General features: G+C 35.2%; 1 protein-coding gene across 1 annotated transcript; it reads left to right on the top strand.

Moving 5' to 3' along the window:
• Positions 1-62: 62 nt before the first annotated feature.
• LOC102808685 (NXPE family member 3-like) lies at positions 63-18,010 on the top strand. Its single transcript, XM_006822560.2, has 7 exons — positions 63-104; positions 832-922; positions 11,508-11,708; positions 11,792-12,099; positions 12,536-13,084; positions 16,053-16,105; positions 16,915-18,010. The coding sequence occupies exons 2-7, from the start codon at positions 839-841 to the stop codon at positions 17,646-17,648; spliced, it is 1,929 nt and encodes a 642-aa protein (XP_006822623.2). The 5' UTR covers positions 63-104; positions 832-838; the 3' UTR covers positions 17,649-18,010.
• The last annotated feature ends 9,187 nt before the right edge of the window (positions 18,011-27,197 follow it).

Below are 27,197 nucleotides of genomic sequence, written 5' to 3'. Positions count from 1 at the left end.
CGGATTAGTGTCATCAGTAGGATAGCACAGTCTGTAGCCAATACGTGCTGTTTCTATGTCACTCACAGATAGGTTCTACCAGGATACACATTGCAAATTTAGAGGTTAGTAAGTTGCTATATATATTCATGGATTTATAGTTGACTGTTTTATATATACATTTATATTGATAAATAAATTGATATTGATATCGCCAGTTTGTGTTACTTACTGTAAGATAAGCAGTATGTGGGACTGATATTTATTATGGATGTACTAAATTATTATTATCTGTTAACGTTCTAAACCCCGGTAGTTTATACGCCATTTGTAGATTAGCAGGACTAGCCGTACTATAACGTGTGACCATATGATATAACTGAGTTCATTTATTCCTTCGGGAGATGACTATTCGGCCACACGGGAAACATTGCCGTCTGTGACCATACACATTGAATAATGAACTGCGATTACGGTAGTTGTTTTCATATGTCTCAGCCTCAATGTCAATGTAATTATATCTCAATGATGGTAGTGGCTCTGGTTGATTGTAATGAATAGTCACTGGTTCAAACTAGCCAACTGCGTATAGCGCTTAGCCAGCTCGCCTCTGACGTGTTTAGTGCGTGTCAAACTAAAACAGACGGTCGATGTAGAAAGAATAAAATAACATGAGTTATTATTGTTTGTACTGACCAACTTGGCTTGAACGCGATTTGCATCTTAGGTAGTCCGCCAGATATAGTTTGTGTCGTATGCAGCGGCGCCCATAATGTGGTGATTATATAGTCAAGACATACATTTTCACTACAGCCGTTGAAGGGATTAAACAGTACTTCATTTACATGGCAGGACTGTGATGAAGATATCAAAGTGGATTAATTGTAAAGGACTATGGCTGGTTGTTGTTGGCTGGTGTTTAGGACAACTCACATGTCAGAAGGTAATCGCCGTCTATATTGATCTGTGTGTTTGGCACCTTGTATTGTCTTACACCTTTTTCGATTATATCAAAGCAGACCACAGTGAGTGTAACGAACAATGACTGCTTATTCACACAAATTGCGTTTTTTTATATACACACTTGTATTTTACTTTTGAAGAATCCCTACACTTAACAAATCTTGAGATCTACGCTCGAGATAGCGAGAGTATTATTTGCACTGGCAATTACGTTTTTTTCAAATTTATTTCTTAATTGATGGAGTGTATACAATGAAATGTTTATTCACCACAACTGGTAATATGTTGTTCACATAAGTACGAACAGTCAAAATAATGAACAGCAAAGAGTGCCAGTATTATACCTGAAAAAGTTAAGAAAATGTTTGACAGTTTATAGACTTTTTTCGGTACTGGTTACTAGCTATTGGGAAAACGACAATTAATATATGTACTTGAATTATTAGTGTCTTCATCAGTATAAATTATAGGTTTGCCAAGTAAACTATCCACTATCAGGTGACAACATAGGTTAACCAAGTATGTACACTATCAGGTGACAACATAGGTTAACCAGGTAAACTGTATACTATCAGGTGACAACATAGGTTAACCAAGTCTGTACACTATCAGGTGACAACATAGGTTAACCAAGTAAACTGTACACTATCAAAATACTATGAAGGTTGTAGTGTTTAATTAATCATGCCACTTTAACAATGCAAAATTTCTCGTACTTATCTAGGTTCTACCTTTCCTTCTCGTGTAAATTATTTACACACTTTCCCTTACATCACTACGTCTGTAAATCATATATTAACTGTTAAATATATCACACCTGCAAAATATAACCAAAATTATATTGGTATATTTAACAATAATATACAATAATGCAACAGTATGGTCCGAACAATCACATTGAAATTACCCACTGATTTCATATCAAGCGTAATTTTAACCTCATCTAAAGCGTGCCAATAGCAAAATTTGAATACATTTTCAAACATCAATACAATCATTCTTCTGCTAGAAATATATTTGTATCCTCAGATTGCACTAATAAACGAATGCTTATTGACAGAAACACATGGAATATTTATACGTTTTTTGAAATCGCTTTAACACACAGTAAAACAAAATTTACTCAATATATTATGGGCAGCATACTATGCAATCTGGCTCAAGGTGTTAAATAAGTCATTATCACACACAAAACTGAATGAAATATATGTCAAATATTTGAAATGTTTTAACAATATTATAGTCTGGGACCCAAGGGTTCAATCTGAGAGGGTACCTGACACCATCTCCTATACTTTGCAGACCACCATTTTTATTTGGATTATACCTTATGTTATAATAATCACGAGGCCTGCTCTTCCTTAACTCTTGCAAAATATTACATCCGGGCACTTTTCCCAGTGCATGTTGGCGGCACTTTTTTGAGCAAATGTATGAAGATATTTGAGGAGATACTGGGTTTGGGCCTACATGGGATCAATAAAATATATGTTACTGCCAACATAGTAGTTGTTTTGGAATATATATGAACTGATGGTAACTACAATTTTGCAAGTGCAACTTTTAATTTTGAAGGAAATATTAGTATTTTCAGTAAAAACATGTGAAAAGACGAGGGTTCAGCTAATACATTTCAATTGAAACCTTTCTCCTGATTTGTGTTAGCGATTCTCCTATTAAAATTATGATATAAACATATTTTGGAAGGTGTTAGTAGATAAATAGTAGATATAGTAGATACCGTATTTGTTTTATTGAATGCGCAGTAAGACCGACACTTGTTCCATTTATAGTTTACATGTGTTCATGACACTGACACTCAATGGAAATCAAACAAACACATTACACTCATTTTGAACAAATAGTATTTATTAAACAATCTTTCACCAAATGTATGTTAAACATGTCACAAAACTTAATTTGGTAGTTTCAAATACAAACTGAAAATGTAGTATTTACGAAAAGTAACTCGAGTAATATGTAACAAAGTTAATAAATATACATATATATTGTATTGCCATGATTTTCACATTAACTTTATCAGAAATGCGGGTATGCCCGTAAATGACGTTATGACATTCATGCATGAATGAAGTTTGGTTCGATCATTAAAGTTGAAACTAAAATATTGAAATATACATAATTGATACACCACAATCACTCAATTCACTTAACTATTTGATATGTGCTGAAAACAGTGAAGGCAAAAAAGTCTAAACTAGTTTGTCTGAATATTGAAAAAAGAACGTTATTAAATTCATATACTATAATGTTTATATTATGGAAATGAAGTTAGACTGTATGTAAAACTACACAATCAAGAAGAAATACACGAAATAGAAACTTGCTCAGACTGTACTATTCTAACAAAAATTCACCCCTTGTGATATATATAATATATGGTATGCTTGAAAACGCACATTCAGTAACTACCGCACATTCAGTAACTATCTCACTCACTCACGCACTCAGTCACTCACTCACTCACACACTCACACATACTTGTATTGCAATATGTTCCGAGGACTTCATCGGATTAACTTTTAATATAGTTGAATTAACTTTTAATATAGTTGCGATATGAACTCGATTAAAACGCGTTCCTATATAGGGTTGCGTTTTAATTGGAGTTTAATTAAACTCAATTACAATGCAATACAATGGAGAATTGCATTTTAATTAAGTTTAATTAAACAAGAGTTGAATATCCGGTGACTGAACATAGAAATGTTTGCGAAGCTTAGGTTTAGTATCGGGGTAAGGTATGGTACAATTATATTAATATTAATATAACGTGAACCATACCTTCCCCCGATACTAAACCTAAGCTACGCAAAACGTATTAATAATCGAATTAACTATTAATATAAATTATGTTTTCCGAGGACTATGAAAAAGGTCCTCGGAAGGTGTGTATGTCCTCGGAAGTAGGTATATATCTGTATTTTTGTCCTCGCAACATATAGCAATCCAAATACACCCACTCACACACTCACTCACTCACTCACTATCACTTTCACTTATTATTGGTTGTATCCTACCACAATTGACTGGGTCTGCAGCACACATGCAAGCAACAACACATTTGACTCCTGCCTTGACACAGATGCAATGACGAGTTAAGCATTTTGACTTTTTACAACGACAATAGTTCTTGTGCGTGGCTTCAGTTGGTTTAGCTCCTTTCAACATCCTTATTGGTACGAGCTTTCCATCTACAACTTTTCTACCAAACATTGTTGCAATTGGATATTCTGGCACTGGATCATGAGCACTTTTATTGACAACTATCTGATGTAGGCCTTGAAGAATATGTTGAAGAAAGGCATCTTCAGTTGGGGGGAGACATCTCAGATCCCCCTTTGTTGTGCCAAACAAGTGTGCTCTTAACTCGTCCAAATTTCCACAGAAGTCAGCTCTACCATAGAGTGCCATGATGTATAGTCTGGCAGCTTCAATCACATTTTCATCAACATCGAACCCTTCACCAGCATATTGAGCGAGTGGACGTAACTTTGAAGCTACTTCAAGGGCAACTTTAGCAGCTCTTTTTTTCCCTTTCTTGTAGGGATAACTAACAGTATCACATCCACTGAGAACGTATGCACAGAGTAGAATAGATGTAATATCAGCAAGTGCCATCTCAGACTTCCTGGCAAGTGCCTCTGTAATGCTATTGATTGGAAGAAAAGTGTTCATCTTGTGAACCCATATGTTTGACAGCCCAGGAATACGACCACAGTAATACATGCTTAGTATAACAACATCTGTATCAGTAGCTTTGATGATAACCCTTTTGCAGTGAAGTGTTTGTACACAGTATGCAACATGAGCAAACATCCGCGTATCGGCGTCTTCGTGTTTTGTACATGACACTTCTGGCAGTTGAGTCACACTTTCATTTGTAACTTGAAGAGTATTACCAGGGTCACTCATTATACCACCTAGAATTACCATTATGCCATCTGGTAGTGCATTATGGTACTCTGCCCATGACTCCCCTATATAATTCAATAAGTTGGCCTTGTTTCTAGGATTCTGGACAAATTCCTTCCAAGGAGGAATGACAAAATTGTCACAAGGCTCGTATTCTTTGCTTGTGTTCTTTGATGCAAGCTCTCGTTTTTCTCTTTCTTCACCCTTCAAACTTTCTGATGGTAATACATCATACCTATCGCCAACAAAATTGATGCACGTGCAATAATCTGGAGACAAACTGAGAAGTTTCTTCATGTAATGTTCTTGGAGTTCTCCAAATGTTTTGCAGCCTAGTTGCTGATACCGTTGGATGAAAGCCATAGCATCAACCACCAGCACTGTTGGTTCATCAGATGAAGGAATATAGTCCTCTTGGGTCCATTCATCACCCAGGTTGTCTTTGATGCCATTGAGGTAATCTGCTTTGTTTCCTTTGCGCATGGCATAGCCTTGTGACAAACTTGCATTTGGTTCAAAGATAGAAGCTGGATAACTTGTCCATTCATAACTTAGGACTTCTTTCTTCTTTTGCTCATCTAATTCTTGTACAAAGTACAGATTTCTGAACACTGAACTCTCTTCTTCATAAATCTTTTTGGCTTTTTCCGCACTTGTCTGAATCTTTTTGGTCTTTGTGGCAAATGTATGTAGTTTAACTACCTTTCTCTTTAGCTGAACTTAAGGCATGGATGCCTCGTTCACGAGCATTAACCAAGTCACATGTTGCTGCTTTCTCACCTGTTGATATGTTCAATAAGCCATCATCATCACATGTGAATGGATTTATCATTTTCTGTTCAATGATTTGATGTATGTTCTTTATCGCTTTGGATTCGTTCTCAGCTAATTTCACAGTGTCTTCATGGTGTTTGTCATTGGTTTGATCCATATGTGCCATCATTTTGGTTTTTTCAGAGACAGCAGTCATCATTGGTAAGGCCTGTAAATATTTATTCATGGCAGCAGGATTTTGAGTTATACCATGGAACAGGGTGGTTTTCGCTTCACAGTTGTAAGTTTGTTCCAATCCCATGTCAGACCAAACACAATTAAACCGTCCAGGTGTTTTCCTCACAGTGAAGTTCCCCTCCTTAAATGCCTGGTCCACTTGTGGTGCAGATGCTGGAAGGCTTTTCATTGCTACCAGATAGTGAGGGACGCTTGCCACATACTTGTAATGTCCAGCAGCGATCAGATATGGGAGCATCTTCTCAACTTCTGAGAGGTGGGATTCCCAAAGTCCAGCATGTTCTGCTTGGATATATCGTTTTAGAATCATCACCATATCTATGTACATTAACCAGAATTTACTAGTGGGCATTTTTTGTCTTGTAGTATTAAACTCATGCAGTAGCTGTTTAACAGAAGTAAGTGGATCTGATGTTGCATCCACACTAGCAGCAAGTGGCGTCATCCTGTCGTAGTCTACTATATCCTCAAATACTAGTTGTAGATTGTGTGACAGTGCTGCTAATTCATCACCTCCCTTGTTCTCATCTATGAGTCAATTTTCAAATTCCTCCCAGTAAATGTGGAACATAGCAGCTTGAACCAAACTGTGTGCCCTCAGCATGGAATAATAGTCTTTTCCTGATATTATTTTGTTTGCCGTTCCACAGTGGCAGATTCCAGCTTCAACAAGAATATCTTAAATTCCTGCATTCTTCATGAAGAATCCAATGGCTCCCATAAAGTTAGTAGCTATGTGGAATCCTCCCATTCGAAGAATAAGCTTAGATAATTTAAAGGGTTGTTTCTTTTGTAGAGCAAGGGCTATCTCATAAATAGCCTGATCACAAGTTATAACTGTAAATTTGTGATTTGTCTTCTCTGAAACTCTCATGCAGTATTCTATAGATTTCTCTACTACATCTGGTTGTGTAGGTGATTGGGGGAATATTGGACCATAGCCGATCACTGTCGCTCCTCTTGCATCTGAGCTTAATCTATCATGTTGGTGGAACAAAATCACTAATTTCAATATCACTCATCATGTTAGTCGGGCCAATCTGCATCAGTAACCATACCATGTTGCTGTTCTGTAGAGGTGATTCAACATCTTCTGATGGATTCAATGATGTATATATTCCAGCTAGTGATCTACTCTTTTGACGCTCTCTGAGAGTGAGATTGCTTTGTTCTGCTAAAAAAGGCTGTGGATCTTTAATTGAAACGTTACGTGACTTCACAAGTGGCACAGCACCTACATGATCAACAGTTTCGCCATCAGAGAGATACTGATAAATAATGTGCGTTGTTGCATGAAGTGTTGTTCCATCTTTTGTGTGCTCATGGAAATCTAAATTATCAATAGCAAATTGAGTAAATCTCTCTGGTTTTATATTGGCTGGTAGAAAGAACCCATCATCTGATATTTGTTTGTCAGCTGCTTCTGCCATTGTTGTGATATAACGTTGGGTGTCCTGGTAGCTTATGCAATTACCTAATCTGTTGAAAAGGGTTAAAGTGTCCTTACTCCTAGTTTCTTTCAATACATGAATAGCAGACCCTACTTGTTTCGGTGTTGCTATACCTGCTACTGAAGCAGTGATATCTTGGGCCATGTTTAGTACTTGTTCATGTAGATGTGGTTTTAAAGAAACCCTTCCACTATCTCCTATGGTGGCATCTGCATCAGTCAGTATCCATGATACATGGTTGTATAAACTATCAGTAACTCGTGATGCAGCAGCTTCATATGATATATCCATTGTTGGAACTTGCACATCACGTGGATTATCTGGAACCCCTCCTGTTGTTTCTGTATCACCAGGTTCTCTTGCTTGGTCCCCAGTTGCATGATCTCCATCAGTAGCATGCTGTATTGCAGATAGTTCCTTAATACTTCTTAATTGCTGTTTTTCAGCCTTTCCAAGTTGTTTCAATTCAAATCTAAAATGTTTAGCTGAATGGAATGACAGTGATTTTATGTCAATGTGTGTGGTTTCACGTTCATTGTCATCGTCACTTTCCTCTGTATACTCAGACTCATCTAGTTTCTCTTTAAGTTTGGAAACCTCGAACAATAGCTTTGATATATTTAGCGATGCACTAGGCTTGATGATGCATTGGCGTTTTCAGCACCGTACCTGGTCAGAAGACCTCTGTAATGATCACGTAACGTTGTTATGTAATATACATTGCCGCATTCAAATAATGGCTGATCAATCATAGAAATAATCTCACCAAACGCAACATCATATATTTTCTGATTTGTCTTGGAATCACTACATACAGATGTCTGTTTATTTAAGTATGTGTTCATGCAATTACGGTGGTATCTGAAATCATATGCTATCATGTCAATGCATTGACCCGGTAAGCCTTGGATTTTGTGCAGCATAACATCATCTTCCAACTGTTTTGCCTTTTCCATAACAGAGTTTTGACGCTCTGTTGTAGGCACAAGCACTAATTTCCAGTCTCCAGACTTGTCCCATTGTTTTTTCACAAATAAAGCATGTATTTTTGTAATCTATTGGCGACTGTGTGGAGGATCTTGTCTTAGTTCTAGCAGTATCTTGCGAATCAGTACTGGAACCAGGCTGCTGTTTCTCATGTGTTGTCTTTTGAATTTTTCGCATCATTTGTCGGACAGTTTTTTTATTTGTGTAACTGTTTCTGCATTTGGCATGATATAGTGGCATTTTTGACAAAACAAGATCTTTGTTTTTAATATAAGAAATCAGACGGAAAGACACATCCTCTTCTCTGTTCTCTACAGCATATGCGAATGATTCAAAGCCTTGATCTGTCAGCCGCTGCAATGGTGCTGTCTCTTTTCCACACTGACAAATTAAGCACACAGTAAAATCAGTTTCGGGCTCCCGTCTCTTGGCGCCAAAAGAAAATGCAGCCTCCATGATTCAATCTAGTTATATAATAAAAACAATAAACATCAATTGCGTACTTCCATTGAGATTTATAGAAATATATCAAGGCTGATCAATTAGAACATATCACAAGTAACATATATTACATAATAAAGTATCAACATACCTCTAAAGTGTTTGACGTTGCATTCACGCTTGCAATGAGATTACCCCTGTACCAAATATAAATATTAACTTATCAAACCTGATGAGGAATAATCAAAATCGAGTGTTAATGGCTTTGTTGAATCTTAACATAAACGCGAACTCTATAAACAAAGTTTGATTGTGTATTATGCAAATTAGCTAATTAATATTCATGATTACTCATCACAGAATAAATATTAATCATCTGTTGACCTTTAGAATATTTCCACCAAGTTTCGTTCCAATCCTATTAGTGGCTGCTAATTTAACAATAATACACTACCTGTTTGCACTTATATACAATTTCGCAATATTGAGTCAATACTATTTGAATGCTTCAACAAGTAATCATCAATTTCACAGTTTTTGCAAGAGCAGTTGCATAGCAGACCTCTTGATTCTTGTTTGTGAATAGTTGAACTAAAATAAAAATCTACTGCAAAAAGTATAGGAAGAAGTGTCAAGTCCAACCATATTTTGAAGGCTTTTGGGCCCCTGGGTCCCAGACTATTAACATTCAATAATAATGATACACAAGTTTTTCACACCGAGCAAATAATGAGATATAAAATGAAATATAATCATCAATTTTTCCCAAAACATACATAGAGAATTTGGTATCCCATCCCAATAATGAAGATTTTAGCAAATGAATGCCCTGATGGGCAGCACATCATACATCGCACTTTGAAGTAACAATGTTTAGAAGAAGTAAACACGTTCCAATACCTCAGCTCAACGCTAAAAGAAGATGTTACTTAACATGAAATTAAGAAGAGGCTTGCAATTGCCATAAACCAGCTTGCAAAACTGAACAAAATTTGGAAATCAAGCTCAACAAATACTTCAATAAAAATCAAATATAAATTAAAAATAAGGGTCACGATGGCCACCGTATTAGTATGCTAATCCGAACCAAGCCGCTAACATCGTGGCGGGAGCTCAGTGAAATATGCCATTTACGATGTTTGGAGATCAAGCTGTGGTTCCAAATACATATCCACGGGGGCATGAATATGTATGCTAGTGATTACACTTATCTACATTCGTAAACATTTTAAATTAGTCTTCAAATAGTCAGTTTATCATCGAAAACAACTAATTTTTTGATTTAAAAAAAACGTGCCGTCTTCCCATCAAAACCAGAGGTAAAAGGTCGTGCTGGAACATCGGCAAATCTCCTCCGTGTTGGTAATTTGAACACGTTGGCATCACCCAGTATTTTGATTGGCTGATTAGCGATTTCACCTGTCAAGTATCGAGCATCTGCATGCGACCGGTACAAACATGTTAACCGCAACATTATCAGAGAAAGTCTCAAATATGAAACCAGCTTTCCAGGTCACTTTCTGTCCAGACATTCGGTCATCTTTTTTTAAAATGTCAACTCTGAACTGCCACCAAATACAGCCATCTTTATATGCTAAACAACTGCATGTTAATATAATTAAAATTATGCTATGACTCTTGCTATATGCCAACAAGCAACAATGTGCATTATATTATTTTTAATTTAAAAATTGCTTACTATTTGAATAATGACTAATGTATTGAGGTGCAATTATTTCTGTTTTTCATTTCAATGTATGTTGATGTTTGGTGAAATTATTCCTCAAATAGTTATAGTGAAACAGTACAAATGTCATTTCCTATAAAGAGGATGCTGGGTAATTTGCAAAACAATGTATTGGTAATGTGCAGTTGCTGTTTTGCTTCATATTTTGAGAATTTCGATATAAAGCCATACATGAACGTAATAATATATGCAACTTCTACTATTCGTGTTGGATACATCATATATATTTAAATATATATTTAAGTACATTTGTATGGCTGTCTCACTGTAAACCGGATAACTGAAAAGTTATAGATTTTATTTTAGGATATTCGCATAAATCATGTAACATTTTCGATTGCTTAATATTCTATATTATGATTATATAAATAATAACAGTAGATAGATTAGATATAGTATATCTACAATTTAATAATTGAGGTTACATTTGCCAACCGCCTAGAAAATGTCAACAACTTGCTTATAACCCATAATGCTGCTTGCAGCTTTAATTATTACTGTTTATTTTTAAATGAAATTAATTGATCACAAAATAACAAACGGCAGATTGTTTTATTCAGAAAACACGAAAAATTAGAATAGATGAGGGAATAGCAACATAGAGGTCATTTGCGATGGCACTTTGTTCACTTTTCTGACAAGAATCATAGGTGTAAATTTAGAGACTTTGCTAATCATTTAAATGTGCTGTCATTTTGATTGCTACAGTATTACGTTTCATATAAGAAGAGAGAAAATGTACTTCAGAGTTCAATAAGAGCCCTTTTTTGAATTTCCTTATGAAAAGTTATGAATACCAGTCGTTTTGCTCAATTTAATCAATTAATTCATAAAGGAACAGATTGGACTTAGTACTATGAAAATGATTGTTACTGAAACAATATAATTATTTTAAAATTATTTTGGGGGATTTTACAGATTCCGTCACAATCGATGGAAACTGTGGTTTCTGGAAATTATAATTTGCGTTATTTTCTTTTATGTTATTATAGGGGCTGGTAGATTTCCTTTCGCCAGTGATGACGAGGAGCGTCCCATCACACGACTTTCATGACGTCACAGTTCTGAAAACGACCAACGTAACCTATATTCAAAATAAAACACGAGTTGCACACATGTCTGCTGTGAAACAAGAATTAGAAGGAAACGTGCATGTTAAAACAGACGATCCTCTGTCGCTCGAACTACAGAAGGTAACAGTGTGCATATATGTATATATGTAATATCACGATGTTTAGTAAATTTGACAAAGATATATGAGTGTTTTATTTGACAGATTCATCCTGATCCTGACGCAAATAACAGAACAGTACGAAATATACTACCGCCCGACGACCATGCAAAAACCACCGTAAAACCCGCAAGGGCCGCAACAAATAAACTGTTAGGAAATGTGAAGCAAGGCGGTGAAGAACTTTTATTCCCTTACATTGAGTATGACAGATTCGCGATGGAGTGGGTAAACGTAGTTGATGAACTTGAATGGGTGCATAAAAATAGTAATGACAAAAGTATACACACCTCTAGTTCGCCATTTGAGTTTGGTATTGGCACATTGACACCAACGTCTGCCAACAAGACAAGGTAATAGATTGTTATGCTAATATATGTTTGTCGTATTGATAAAATAGATGCAGTATGTACTTATATTTGTAGCTCGTATCTGCCTAATTATTAGGCATTCACAAGGTTGGCATTTGGATTATGTGCATATATGTGCATTTATTCAGGACCAGAGCAGTATTTTGTTTCAAGGTGAACCGTGTCTAACCGTGCTTCGAGATTATTATGGAGTAGATGGAGGTAATCCACACAAAATGAATGATGACAAGTAACTTGTTATTGAATTAAAAAAATAGTACTAAGTATGTTTATTAAACAATCAACAATATTTGTACTTTAACTAATTGAAAGTTGGAGATCACTGAAAAAAATGTGTTCGTGTTGTCTTTAACATATTTGACCAAAACTGCGGAAATAAATACCCAATATTTAGAAAAGGTTGTGTTTTCTTTTTCAGGCTGAAAATTCAGGGGGACAAAAATAAATTAGTCAAAGGTAGCTATATTTCTGTTTTAATCGAAACTCGCGATGACAATGATCGTAAAAGAAATCGGGGAGGTGACTTCTTTACGGCTGTTATGACTAATACCGCACTGAAGAAAAGCACAGCCGGGAGAATCAAAGACTATGGCAACGGAACATATGCAGTGTATTTCTATGCAGCCTGGTCTGGACAAGCACATGTTACAATTAAACTCTCGTACACTAGAGAAGCCATTAACTACCTTAAGGACACAATGAAAACAAAAGAGGGACTGATGGGATTTGATGCTAATTTCACCAATGGCAAAATTTCGGAGTCGAGTCGCTGTTCACTCATCAACGAAGGAGTGTGGCACAATATGTGTGAATATACTAATGCTAACTCCTTAGGTAAAACGGTACTTCTTTGTACCAAACCATTACGTCTTGAGTGCAGCGATCTATATTCCATGTGGACGGGTGTTGGAAATATGAATAACGACATTAAGAAGGAGGGCATACAAAGCACATACCTTTTTGACGGGTGAGTACATTACGACGAAAGTATTTAATAGTGCGTCTAGTGAAAACACCAGTCTTTAATACATCCGTACAGAGTCACAATGGGAATTGGGTAACGCTAACAATGACAGGCATAGATAACTTTCAACTAAGAACACGTCAAAGTAATACAATGTGTTATTAGGGTTTCGATCCCCATGTGACGAAAACGTTTTTGTTACTGCTGTATTTATTAAAAAGGTCGAAACCATGTTGTAATTGTTCCGTTTATTAGGGTCGAGCTCAATTTGATGATTGTGGTTGTTTCGTTTATTATTATTATTATGGTTTCACCATTTCGTAATTGCACTGTTTATTATTATTACGGATCAGGTCGAACCCATTTTGTAATTGTTTCGTTTATTAGGCTTTCAAGGCCCATCGGGTTATACAAAGACGCCAATATATTATTTCCCACTCATTCTGGTTAACATAACATAACAATACATTCATGGGTTACTCACAGTGTATAATACGAATGTAAAATCAAATTGTAAAATCAAATCAAACATTAAACAATTAAAATGTAACTAAATGTTATCAGTACAGACAAAAATAACAAGTTCTCACTAGATAATATTTAAATTATAAAGCCATCTCTCAGAATAATATAAATCGCCATAATACCCGAATTGGGAATATCCTAGAGGTTGTGAAATTTTATTGGTTTTGAAAGTTCCCTGAATTCAAGATGACGAGCAGATATCCGGTGCTCAGCTATATTGCACAATAAAGTCACTGTCACTAAAATAGAAAAAAATCACTGGTTGTATTGTATAGACTACCAAATGATTTTACCGATCAGTGTAAGAATATGAAGTTATTACGATATAGTAATAAAGTTATTACGAGGATACCTCAAAGTAATACACTAAGACAGCGGAAGTATCGATACGATGGTGTACTGTCTGAGTGCATACTTTGAGGTATCCTCGTAATAACCTTATTATTATACATCTTTTCCTTCCAAGGATACATCATGGGAATGTCGAAATCCAAAAAGTTTTGAACAGAATCAGCGAACTTCTTTGTGTGGAGTCTGGTCAAACCCTGGTGGCAGCCATGTTTTTTTTTTATTAGAGGACGCTTACGCGCGTAATCATTCCATATTTATGGAATGAAAATACCGCGTAAAATACCGCACAATTACGGCACGCTGTAACTTTACACTGTCTTATGTAATGTTTTACACAAATACCTTTATTAGAGGATTTTAATCAACCAGATATTAAGTAAGCTATAGAACGAGTACGTTCAAAAATTAATAGTGTAACATGTTCTGGAATATTGGTTTCTTATACACAGTACTAGGAACATTTTAAATCTGTTTTTAGAAATTTACCAGGTTTCTCAAATATGGAAGCTTTTGAGAACATTTTATAAACGAATCATTAAATTGTTAAATTTAATTTGAAAGTAAAATGTGTCAGAAAAGTAAATAATCTTCGATATGTATACAATTTCAAGCAGTCAGACAGGAATGGTCTCAGAAGTACAGTTAATGAGATGGGTTATTAGGCAGTATCAGTCAATAGGAAACAAATGTCGATAACGTTTTAGATTGTTGGATCTATTTAGTCAATAGTACAATTAATAAATTGATATATTGTATATAATTACATAACATAAACCATTCATTGATGGTGATGTAATTCATTTATCTCACAAAAAGAGGAGAAAATTCGGAAAGAATACAAATTCTGCCAATGATTGAGTGATGTGTAGACAGATGCGTAAATAACCCATAATTAGTTATGAAGTATTATAATTACATACAAGGAATGGCAGTTAACAGTCCTAACAAAACGCTCTTGGAGTTGTTAAAGATCTGAATTCAAAACGAAATGTATGCCTAACATTTGAAAGGCCTTCGTCGGGAGAAGAATGAGGCTGGTCACAATGCCAGATTATTCAAGGAATTATTTAATACGGTTTTCAACATAGAGCAGTATTAAGCCATACTACAAAATAATCGTATTATCAATAATAATCGTGGTTATTCCGCTTTATGGGAGCATTTGATAGCTTAACTCACAGTCTTCTCATTCAACCAATTCCCCTTTGAAGACGTAGAACAGGGGATGTGATTAACGTCCAAGATTACCATATTTGGTCGGGATACCAATTAATATGCATGAATGCATTATCACAAGCGATAAGGTGAATACATGGGACGAGGGATATAATTAGCATATCTTACAGACATATATATATGATACGTGACCTAAATAAGCATGTACAACCAAAGACACTTTTTCTAGTGTCTTTGGTACAACAGACTGGCTATGACAATTGTAAAATGGTGTATGATGTACATATCCCCTGCACTATGTACCATTAGCCATTATCCCTGTAACATGGCTATTGCTTCTATGTAGCTATATATTAAAATTAATTACTAATTGTTTTCTTGCAAATTTAATGTTGAATGTGTTTAAACGTGATGACAGATTATCCACACAGAGACTATTTGACTATCTCTAATACATGCATTGTCGCTGTGCTGATCTTGTTTATTATACGAATATGACACGTGACATAATTTCAAGATTACTGTGGGTCTCTATATTTATCTCTTGTGGGTTTGAGCAAGTATTATAATTTACTTGTTTTATTTGGTTCTGGTTGAATATTTATCAGTTGTTTGATGAAGACTTATTGTTTTCCATAATTTGTTGTGTCCCTGAACTTCGCTTCAATGGATATATGATACAATTTGCATGTGACGTTTTATTTCCACATTGCATACCTATATATAATGTATTATTCACCCCGCAAGATTCATAATAACAAGATTTATCTATCACTTTACTGTTTAGTTATATTTGATATATGGTGACAATTAAGTCTATTCAGGTTTCCATGTGTATCTTTTCAAAACCACCCCTGTCTGGGCTTATAGTTTCTCTAGCAGAGCCTAAAACAACTATATATCTTTTCAAATTCCACAGACAATATAACACTGTGCAATTGAAGCAATCACCATTAGTAATAAATATATTGGGTAAGTGACTCTTATAATAATAAATCACAAGCCTTAGTTTGCATATTGTTTGTGTTCTTGTACGTGTATATTCTGATTGCAGAACCTAATGTGCAGATATACATAGTGTGTTATATGATCTTTTAAAAATTGCAATATCATGGTTATAAGTCGTTGTTATTTAAATATCAGATTCACCTTTAACCACGTTTTTCTATTTAAATGGGTCACTAAATGGTGAAAACGCTATTTAAGTCATACACTACACTCACATATCCTAACAACAATTCAACTACCCATAATACAGCAGTTAATTTATAAGAGAAAACATATAATATTATGCTCACAGGTAAGTGCTTATTAGCATGTGGGGAGTAGTGTGTGTATTTGGGATTTAATTATTTGATTTAATTGAATGTATTAAACTTGTGTCCGGAGAAGTTCCGCACCATGTGAAATGAGCACTACACAGTACACAAACTAACACCAATATCAATATCATGGTCTATGATGATTGCATTCTTAGAAAAAATTCTATGACAGCAATTAATATGTGACGTTTTTGCAAAATATGAATATTAGTGAAATAACGATGAAAATATTCTGCGAATTTATCCTTGACTAATTTCAAACATTGTCAGAATCTATATCTTGCATAACCCAAGAACCCGATATCTTGTAAGTTAAAGAGGACAATGCCAGATTTCTGAGAGTGGGGAGTAGCGTAAACATTGTATGGCTATTATCCAAATTGACTATGGCCCGTGATTCGCAGCAGATTTTATTAAATAACAATACACGTTGAATTAACGTATTCGGTTTCTCCATAGATCATCCAACACCCGTTCCTCCTCCAAAATTGCTGCCTTGTGGTCCTGATGTACCTAGGCCTTTATCTGACGGATACTGGGACAACAATGTTACATTCGTTCCTCTTGTGTGTCAAAGTAAACAGTGGTCAAAAGAAGAGTTCAACAAATGCATGTTTAATAAGCAAGTCACTGGTATCGGCGATTCAACGCTTCGTCAATTCTTTTCATTCGCAGACACCTTCGGATTTAACATATCAGACTTCCACGTGTTGGCTTTACGTATTGCCGGGGAAATTGTCAGCATATGGAAACCCATGTTTGCTGCTGATCTCATTGATAATATTACCCAGAAGCAATGCGATACAAAAACACAAGTGGTGATTTTGAATTTCAGTTTCCACTACGGTAGGTGGTCCATCCGCTCATACGTTGAGCGTGTGTTTAGAGCAAAGCTGGCGAGTGAAAGATTACTACAACGATGTCCAAATTCTAAAGTAATAATCAAACTTGCGCATGCGCGTGACAACAATTGGAGGGGCCAGAACATCCACAGTAATAACTGGCTGTATTATGACATGAATAGAATTATCAGACGAGTCTTTGGTGGAATCGGTGTAGTGTTTCTTGATGTGTGGGATATGGTTGATTCGTCCTTCGACGAGAACCAGGTTCATATGTCGACTGTTGTAATGAGGCAGGAACTATATCTCTTGCTCTCGTATATTTGTCCGGAAATGGCAAGTTTGAAATAATGGTGTTCTGATAGTATTTTGGGTGGATATGGGTATTAAGCGGACAATTATTTGTATAAAAAATACCTGGGTCTGTGAAATTTACAATATGTACGTCTATGTGTATGCAGCTCAAAATTACTGTAGTATTCAATATTACGTCATTGGGAATATAATGGTTGCAAACAAATTATGTCACTTCACGATTTCATTTCAGTTGTCGTTACCCGATCGCAATTATTTTTACTTTGGTTTTTGTTTGTGTACCAAAGTTTATTTGTACAGTAACCTAATGTACCGATAACTTCATTGCATGGCATGTTCCATTTTACACTGAAATAAATACTTAAATAAAAAATAAGGTATATTTATAAAAAAAATAAGTATATAAGTTGCAGTTGAACTTGAAGTTTGATTTTACATAAAATATAATTGTTTTTACATATTTAGTAAATCTGCTATATAACATATATTCTCCCAGCGAAAAAAAAAACATTTCTCCAAAAGATTTCTATTGTATAATTCATATTTTTAAATTTTAAGCTGGTCATTCAATATGGTATTTAAATTAAACACACTGATCTATATTCTCTCACCGCACTTCAGGTGTATACACAGTATAGATATACAATACAGACTGCTAGTACCTATAACATATGCTACAATTACTTTCAGATCATATCATTTTCATTGAAATTATTTGTTTCGTTTTGGTCAAAATCTATTTATTTTTGTGTTGTACATAAGAAATATTTGAAATGTTGATTGTTATGCTGAAGTTGGCTTTTTCATTATGATCGTTTCAAAATAACTGTCACTGTCATTTATAATGTAAATAAAGACCAACATGTTCCTATAGCGCCCACTAGCATTTTTGTTTGGAATTAACCATTTAAGGGTTAGCCATTTATGAAAATAGTAGATGAAGGCACACTTCATCAATCAAAACACTCAAAACAATTGAATCTAAAAAAAGCACTGGACCCCCCCCCCAAATATTGTTAGTTATTCCTTTATCTGTTTTGGGTTGAAAAGGAAAGATTATTGCTACTCCTGAAATTATTCACACACAAAAATGGGCCTTACATATGTGTTTTTTTTAAACTACAGATGTGAAACAATTGTTGATGTAAGTAATCATCTTGGAATGAGATATGTTCATCCGCCAGAAATTATAGCAGAATTAAAGATGCCACTCGTGGAATTCAAACACTCAGATATATTCTCAGGTGATTCTCTCATACTGAACTTTTCTATTTTTTTCCCTTAAAATAATATTGTTCAAAATTGAAATCAATCAATGCTAACTAAGGTTATGATACAATATACTACAATTATTTTGGGGATTATGGTATAGAGCTCCTAAAACACGTAAAGCATTCTCCAAGAGGTATTTATAATATATATATAAATAATCAAGTTTTTGAAGGGGAAATATTACCAATTGTCATGGTGCAGAAATGTGGTATTTACATAATTCAAAAGAATTCGAAAGCATGCTATATACATTTTGTAAACATGTTCTCAACGTCACTCTTAATGCGGCTAATCCCGCTGTAATGTGTAGACTAGTGCAATTCATTTTAATGTTTAGTTCAAATTGTTATACTGAACTTGTATTCTTAAAATGTATATGAATCCTAGCGTTTTCCAAATTCCAATTTGACCGACATTTGTTAGGCATCTGAAATGCCTTTTGTTTTCTTATGACTTTGGGATTGGGAATGAAAACATTACATTTATAACATTATTCGTGTCGTGACATTGATTTTAAAAACTTTCATGCTTTGTTTTTAAACATTGGGTTAGTATGTGGATCAACTCAGCAGATTTCAGGGTCACCCAAATCATGTTCCGTTCTAGTCAGTGAAAATCTTGAGTTGGAATCTCATAAAAACACACTACCGTACCTTAAATACGTCACACAGTCTATTGTGTCAATCGTTAATTGATAACACCTATATGCTCATTGCCTAAATACTTATCTAGTGACATTTAGGGAGAAATCTGAGGCACATAGCATGTCATACTTACAGGCATTTGTACATGTAGCGCCTAACTCTAGGCTATCAATCCTACCTCTTACTTTATTAAAATCATTTATTTTTAGATCATATATGGGTTAGGTGTTATACTGAAACCTCGTGATTTCTGCATAATAAAATCTATCCTAGATTATGGTTACTCTTTATGCTGATATATAGCTCATTACATAAATAGAGTTTGGTCAAGTAATTACTGTCTGTCAATTGTGCAAACAACTCTTTTAGGTTAGAAATGGGCTCAGCATCAAAGATTGTCATCTTAATGAGTGTCTTTGGTTAGTAAGAACCTGTTTGGGTATACCATCACGACTAGAAATAGTCGACTAACCCTCTGCTACCTCTTGGTCGTGACCTTTTTAGATATACAACTTCAGGGAAGTGGGTTGCATAAACAATCTTTGTAAGTATAGACTGGCTCCCACTGTTAGTGATCGGTTGGATTGGCCACTAAGACCATTGCAAAACGGGGGAGTGGAATATCAATCAAAGGCATGGGAAAAATACCTACTCTACCTAACTGACTAACGACAGACCTAAATCGAAGTCTTTGGTATTATAATAGTAGACCCTTTTATATATTGTCATGAAATGTCTGGTTTGTAATTATAAGTAACTTTTTAAAATACATTTTCGGATTTTAAAATTGAAAACGGATTTTGAAAACGAAAATGGATTTTGAAAATGAAAATAGATCTCAAAAATGAAAACGGATTTTAAAAACGAAATTGGATTTTAAAAATGAAAACGGATTGAAAACGAAAATGGATTTTAAAAACGAAAATGGATTTAAACAATTGTTTTTAAAAATAACAACAAAACCCAAAACTTTAAAACGAGAGTGGTACAATAAATTTGTCAAGAAAACTCTCTAAATTTCAAAGAAAAATCTCCTATCGGAAAACAAAAACGTCAAATCAATAACATCTAAAAAATGTTAAGTAAATATGGACAGAAATTATTTCAAACAAAAAACATATACTGAGAACTTATGTACAATTTAAAGCAGATTTTAAGTTAAAGACAAACATGTATTTGAAAAGGCAAAGAAAATTATATGACAAATTTGGAATTAGCAAACAGAATTTGGAAACAGTAATGAAATGAAAATTTAATTGAAGATGTGGAACATTATTATTGATATGATACTGAAGGAAAAACATTATGTAGTGAAAAAATAAAAGTTTTATTTAAAAATATATGTACATATTGAAGCGCGGTAGTCGTCGCGCTGCGCATGTGCGAGATATATGGGTCTCGTACGAAATGGGACGTTACCAAGTTTTAATTAAGTAATTTTCATGTTATTGGAAGGTATCGAAGGAGTCACCGGCGGTAATCAGTGCAAGTCGCGCCCAAGTCAAACCTCATACTTGTGATTTCCATTTGAAGAGCGCATTGAATTTTGGGAAAATCAATGTTTATCAACACAAATGTTGCACATGCGCAGCGCGACGACTACCGCGCTTTAACTTTCCAGTAGATATACAGACAATATTAGGTACTTAGTAGACTATATACACACAACAGAGTAGCTGTGAAACTAATATTATTTATTTATTTATTCATTTATTTATTAACTATCACATTTTAAATAACATCACTTTTTACTATAATCCAATGTCAAAACATTCACAAGGAGGCAATACAGTTATTCCTCAGCTCCTGAGAGCGAGGTTATTTGTAGATATGCTGGCGATCGCCTCTGTGTTTCCGGAAGTAATATGGGGGATTGCATGATGGGAGTGGAAAGTCTTTTGATCAGTAAAATAATTTTAGAAAAGTAAAAACTAGAGTGACTGCGAAATGAAGGTTGGTTTTAAATATTAAATATCGTGGAATCTGGATGAAATAATGAAAGGAAACTGAAGTGGTATGAAAGGGCAGTAAATGTAGCCAGAATGCAAGGTCAGAATCCGGGGTCAAAATACGTCACAATACATCCATCAAGGCGGTTGCAAAGTGTTAACAATTATGGATGAGGTAAAAGACTTCGTTTGCAGTTTGCGTGAATGGCCGGGGAGAAAAAATCATGTAAATTCTGTGCTTCAGTAACAGTATTTGCTACTTTTTTGTGCAATGGAAATTAATACAAGAAATGCTGCCAATAAACATGTCCTTCTAGTAAACAAAACAACATTAGGACGTTTATCTTGAGAAATTGAGAAGACGAAAATCCCTTGGGACAGTCGTTCAATTCGTTTATATTCAATTTGTTTATTTAAAGTCAGTTTGAAATACCTAGCCAAAAGCTAATATCACTGACTACTAAAAATTACATCAAACAAAAGCAAAAATTTACAAACATCAAACACAAAGAAAAACAACAATAAGATTTCACAAATAATCAATTAAATATCGTTGTGAAACAATAGACATGCTTCGCCAGGGTATCAAGGTTATTTTGATTATTTGATGATGGAAACTGCTGCTTTATGGAAGAGCAAAGTTCAATGTCATTGGCACAGTAATGACGTTTTTAGAGGGGTGACTCGCTAGTATTCGCCGTGACTCCGGACTTTGTTACTACTAGTATCAAGAAGGTTGAATGTCTTGTTTGTATTTGCACAATGTAAATGAGGGGTTTATTGTCAAAATATATACAGGTGCTTGAAACTATACAAAATGACCAATGCACATCCGTTTCATGTGTTAAAAGAACATTGCGATGTTCTCATGGAATTGTTAAATCTTGGTATCATTCCCAACTGTCACCAAACTGTACGTTTTGACGACTCTATGCACTTCTGGGACTTGTAATAATTTTATGGAAACTGTACAGCAAATCACCTATTTCCTTATTAATTGTTCATAGTTTTTCTAAATTTAAGTTTTTATTGTTCATAATTATTTACAGTAATAACATATTTTTCCGATGATACATGACAGCTTTGTCCACATGCAATAAGATATGTGTGAGTATGTTTCATGGATTAATAGGTCACTCCTTTGCTTCAATTCCAACTACATCTCTGGAAATATCACTTGCTGGTTATTATTATCCATATTTTGATATCCCACAATGTATCGATTGCGTATCTGGAAATTCTAACTACTTTTTCGCAAAATTTGACCAGCCTTGCTTCTACCAGTCATTTGAGTCAACTCCCATATTGTCCTTCACAGTGAAGGTTAATGCAGATATATTGTAAATTACACAGAGCTAACACTACAATACATTTCCCTTCACATTCCCCTGTATTACATAACAATCTTTGAGCTGAGGCAGTTATGGTTCTACAACCATCACCAGTTCTCTTGTCATTATTACCAAACGCTTCAGCGTGGTATTAAGATTTTGTTTTCAGGCTTGGGTGGTACCAAGGTGGAAAATGGTTGCACATATGGGGGGTTTCTTCCTGGAATTGCAATAGAGAGGGTTCAGGCCGAAATACATATATATAGTGTTTCCATGTGTCTGATATTTCTGTGGTATTCTGCTGCTGTAAATAATGCAAGATTTGTTCCGAAATTCAGTGTGTTGTGTGCACTCCAGGGTTATTCGTTTTTTTTGCTCAAAACACCCCTATTTTTTAATGGGAGAGTCGAATAGTTTCACTCCCACTGGGAAATCTGCATTGTTACTTGAATGAGAGCTAACTAAACACATTTTCCAGACCGGCGAAAGTGTATGCAACAGCCAATGTTAACAGCCTATCACGTGATTTTAGTCTGAATGTCAACATCAAAAGAGGCTAATCCATTTACGCAGGTATAACTGGGAATAGAATATGTGAGGGATTGTATCAACAGAGATGTGTATAATGAAAAGTAACATCTATCCTTCTTTTGCATCGCTGAGCATTTCTGTTTTAGTATACTGGTTTGAAAATGTTGAATTTGCATGATTTGTAATGTGTTTTTTTACTGAAACTCCCCTATTGATCGAATCCCGGGTTTGAAAGAGAACGGCACACCACGTGATTCGTTTGAATACAATGGTGAAGGCACGCAAGCATGACTTACGTTGTCAGCAGTAGTCCCTGAGCTTCTCGCTACAACTTCACTTGTGATGTTGCTTGTTAGCCGTGGATTGAATTAATCTTGATTACCGGTTAAAATGTTGCTTATTTGGCGTTGGTGATCTTTATTTGGAACTGGGTAACGTCGCCAGCAGAAACCTCCTGGGATTTTGATGTTGATGGTTGCGCCTCCATAGCAATCGCTAATTTTACTGCGGGTGGATCTTCCAAGAGCCCTTCGGGGTTTATAAAACTCATTCAACATATATAAAGTTCTCTCAATCGTAGTAGTCCATGTGATGTACACCTAATATGCCAAACATGTTGCTGAACGATTTTGCCAATGAAAACAAGCCGGTTGGCGATCCACTCCACTAAAAAAAACTAGCAATATGTTTTCGGCTGTTGCCATGGTAGGACATGAGCGTGAAGCTAACGTTGGTTTATAACTAAAACCGGGCACCGTATACAAAGTTCGCAAAAAAACATTCAGTCCTTAGAAGTCATTTTATTTTATTGCTAGGACGTATGCTGTTGTTAGGGATTGGTCAGTTACTTCGGCCTGGGGGTGGATCAGTAGGGGGGTCACCCTGATTTTTATTTTGCGAATGGGGGGGGGGGGGGGGTGTCACCCTGTTTTCCACAATTCACACACGCGCTTATGCATATATTTTTTTAAATTTTATTTCAGAACAATAGATTAAAAAGTTAATCGTACAAATGTGTTCTTAATAATAACTATTACCCATATTGCCTATAAATTTGTTGGTGCAAAAAATGTTATAGGCTAAATATTTTGGGGTTGAAGTTGACAAATAACTAACAGATTATGCAATGCGGCAGAGCCCCATGCAATTATACAGTTAAGTTTTAAACACATCCCAAGTCCATGTGATATCAGATTATTTTATTTAAAGTCTGAAGTCACCATTGTATAAGATATTTACTGGATTTATCCAATTGTAGCTGGAGACGGAAAAACACAGCAATTAGTACAAAGAGCAGTGACAGTTTTTGTTCAGCAAATCAAAAAAGTTAAATGGATTCATGTATATGAATAAATAGTTTTTTTTTGTTTTTTAACTTTTAAATATGCATATTTTGCTCTGTAAAATACCAAAATCCAACACAAATTTATACAAAAATCAAAGTGTCCTTTGTTTTCATAAGCACAGACTGTGCTTCAGGTGTAAAGCTTTCCTGGTCTATAAGATATGAAAGATATATTAAATCCAAATTAGTTTTCAAACCGCCTAGATTCAAATCCTCTTTTCCTATCTTATAAGGGCGTTTATCAAGTGAGTACTCCACAGCTTTGTTTTTATTTGCTATCTTTAGCAGCATAGATTTCCCTACTTCCTGCAGCCTTTTCTGTAGTCGTTTTTTGGCTTTATGCTTCCCCTCCCCTCCTAAGGTGACTGGTCTATTAAATGCAAACACTAAAAATTACGGCAAACCACGATATTTTCAATGCACATCATACATTTTGTAATCATGTCAGAGCCAAAACTGTTAATGTTTCTTTGTTTTTCGGGGGGGGTCAGCATGTTTTAAAATATAATGTTAGGGGGTCGCCCACTTTTTTTTGTTGATAGGGGTGGGTCAACTGAGATTTACAGCTGACAAAATGGAATCTGCCGAACCCCCCCCCCCCCAGGCCAGAGTAACTGAACAATCCCTTAAATTTATTATTTCCAACCGATAGTATTTTCTAGATTGCAGGCAGCATTTACAGTTCATTCAAAGTTCAAAGTTGCGTCGGGATTACGTAGATACAGTGTAACAACGTCGGCGTCGGTGATCTCTTACCGGTGTGCAACGTAGCCAAAATAAAAGGCATGAATACAAGACTAGTGGGAGGTAATAAATTTGGGGTCGAAAGTATTCAAAAAAACAGTTTTTGGCTGTTGCCATGGTAGCTGTGGACCAGGATTGTTTTGCCAATTAGTGACGGTACGACCTGCCTGTCAATTATAAACAAAATTAGCCAAGCCAAAAAAAATCTCAGTAAATTGTTGCCCACACTCAAGCGGATTAGAATGAGCTACGTCCATGCTTTTTAATCATAGAAATGTAGGGTGTGATACATTTGGCGTGAAGGTATTAAAAAATCCAGTTGTTTGCTGTTTCCATGGAAACGGTGGTCAGAATTTGTTTTCAGATTTTACCAATAGTAACTTTGTTCCCACACTCAAGCTGAGAAAAATGAGCTATGTCTGAGGTGTTGTATCCAAAATTTGTATGAGATACATTTCCTGATAACTAGGGTGAAGGTGTGACCTACCTGCTAAGTTTGAGCGAAATCGGCCAAGCCAAACAAATCACAGAAGAATTAATACGTGAAAACACTAGAAATCACACACACACACAGATACACAAAATTAAAGTGATTTTAAGGGCAATCCAAGTGGAGCGAATCGCCAATACCATGTTCATTTGCATATTGACCGTGAAAATACCAAAAACATCATTGCATGGGTGATATGCAAATTAGTTTTAGTCAAAATAAGTTACTGCTTAGAAGTACCATTACTGTTGTTCAAATTTCATTTCACTCGGCAAATATATTCATGTACCCAAACGTAAAGTATCGTACTTCTAAATATTGTTTATTTCTGCTGTTTCGAAAAACGCTACTCTTGAACGGACTACTTTATTCGCTCTCAGACCTCATTTGCATATGGGGTGTGGAAGTACCGATTTTGATTTCAGGGACGAATCAAAATAAACTGCAGTATATATGTAATAATGTGGAATACTTCCTTTCACTGTGAACATTTTTCCGCTAAAATAAATTCCAGTGAAAATGCCATTTCCCTCATACTCTATTGAGACTTGACACAGCACAGTGAAAATTTGATTCACACCGTATGCTTGAAAACTTTTCATCGAAAATAAATTAAGTGAAATTCTGTGTGATTTCATGAGAGTTGAAAATGAAAAAATTATATGACACCCAACCCTACCACTCCATACACAATGTAACCACACCTCAAAAACATCCTTTCACCAGTGTATTCTATTTGAATTCAGGAGAAATTTAAATAAACAAATTATATGACAACGAACTTAATTATAATTTCAACCTCTAGTTCAGCACTGATTAAATAAACTACCTCGTCTTTATGCCAACTTGAAGTTATTCAATGCCTACACCAGTGACTTCAAAATCTATGTTTCAATTCCAGGAATTTCACTTGCTATTAATTGTATGGGAGTGCCAGTCTTTTATTTTCTATTGTAACGTCAATTTCTTGTGATTACTCGGAAAATGAAGCTGTAACCACAGACCACAGTGCTGCAACTAAATCCTGGTATAAGCACCGGTTAGGCAGTCTTGAACTATGCATGTGAAGCCAGCTGAGAGGTATATCCAATCCTATAGATTTCTCATTGTTTGGTAACTATTTGCTGCAAATGCAACAAAAATCAATATAAAAATATTACCCACACAGCATTCTACAGGTTACTTGTTTATTATTCTATAATTTGTCAGTGTCCGGCAACCAATTACTTGTAGAGCAAAAAAAAAAACTGCGTAAAAGGCTTAAGCGTATAAAAAGATT

The sequence above is a fragment of the Saccoglossus kowalevskii genome, chromosome 6 (genome assembly GCF_978046115.1).
Source record: "Saccoglossus kowalevskii chromosome 6, keSacKowa6.1, whole genome shotgun sequence".
Taxonomy (NCBI): Eukaryota; Metazoa; Hemichordata; class Enteropneusta; family Harrimaniidae; genus Saccoglossus; species Saccoglossus kowalevskii.
Note: the sequence above shows the minus strand (reverse complement) of the source record. Positions and strands in the feature narration are given on the sequence as shown.

Bases quoted from the DNA above. Each gene is read 5' to 3' on its own strand.
- LOC102808685 (XM_006822560.2), top strand. From the start codon at position 839: ATGAAGATATCAAAGTGGATTAATTGTAAAGGACTATGGCTGGTTGTT. The intron at 923-11,507 runs GTAATCGCCGTC...ATGTTATTATAG, and splicing joins GACAACTCACATGTCAGAAG to GGGCTGGTAGATTTCCTTTC. The intron at 12,100-12,535 runs GTAATAGATTGT...TTTCTTTTTCAG, and splicing joins ACGTCTGCCAACAAGACAAG to GCTGAAAATTCAGGGGGACA.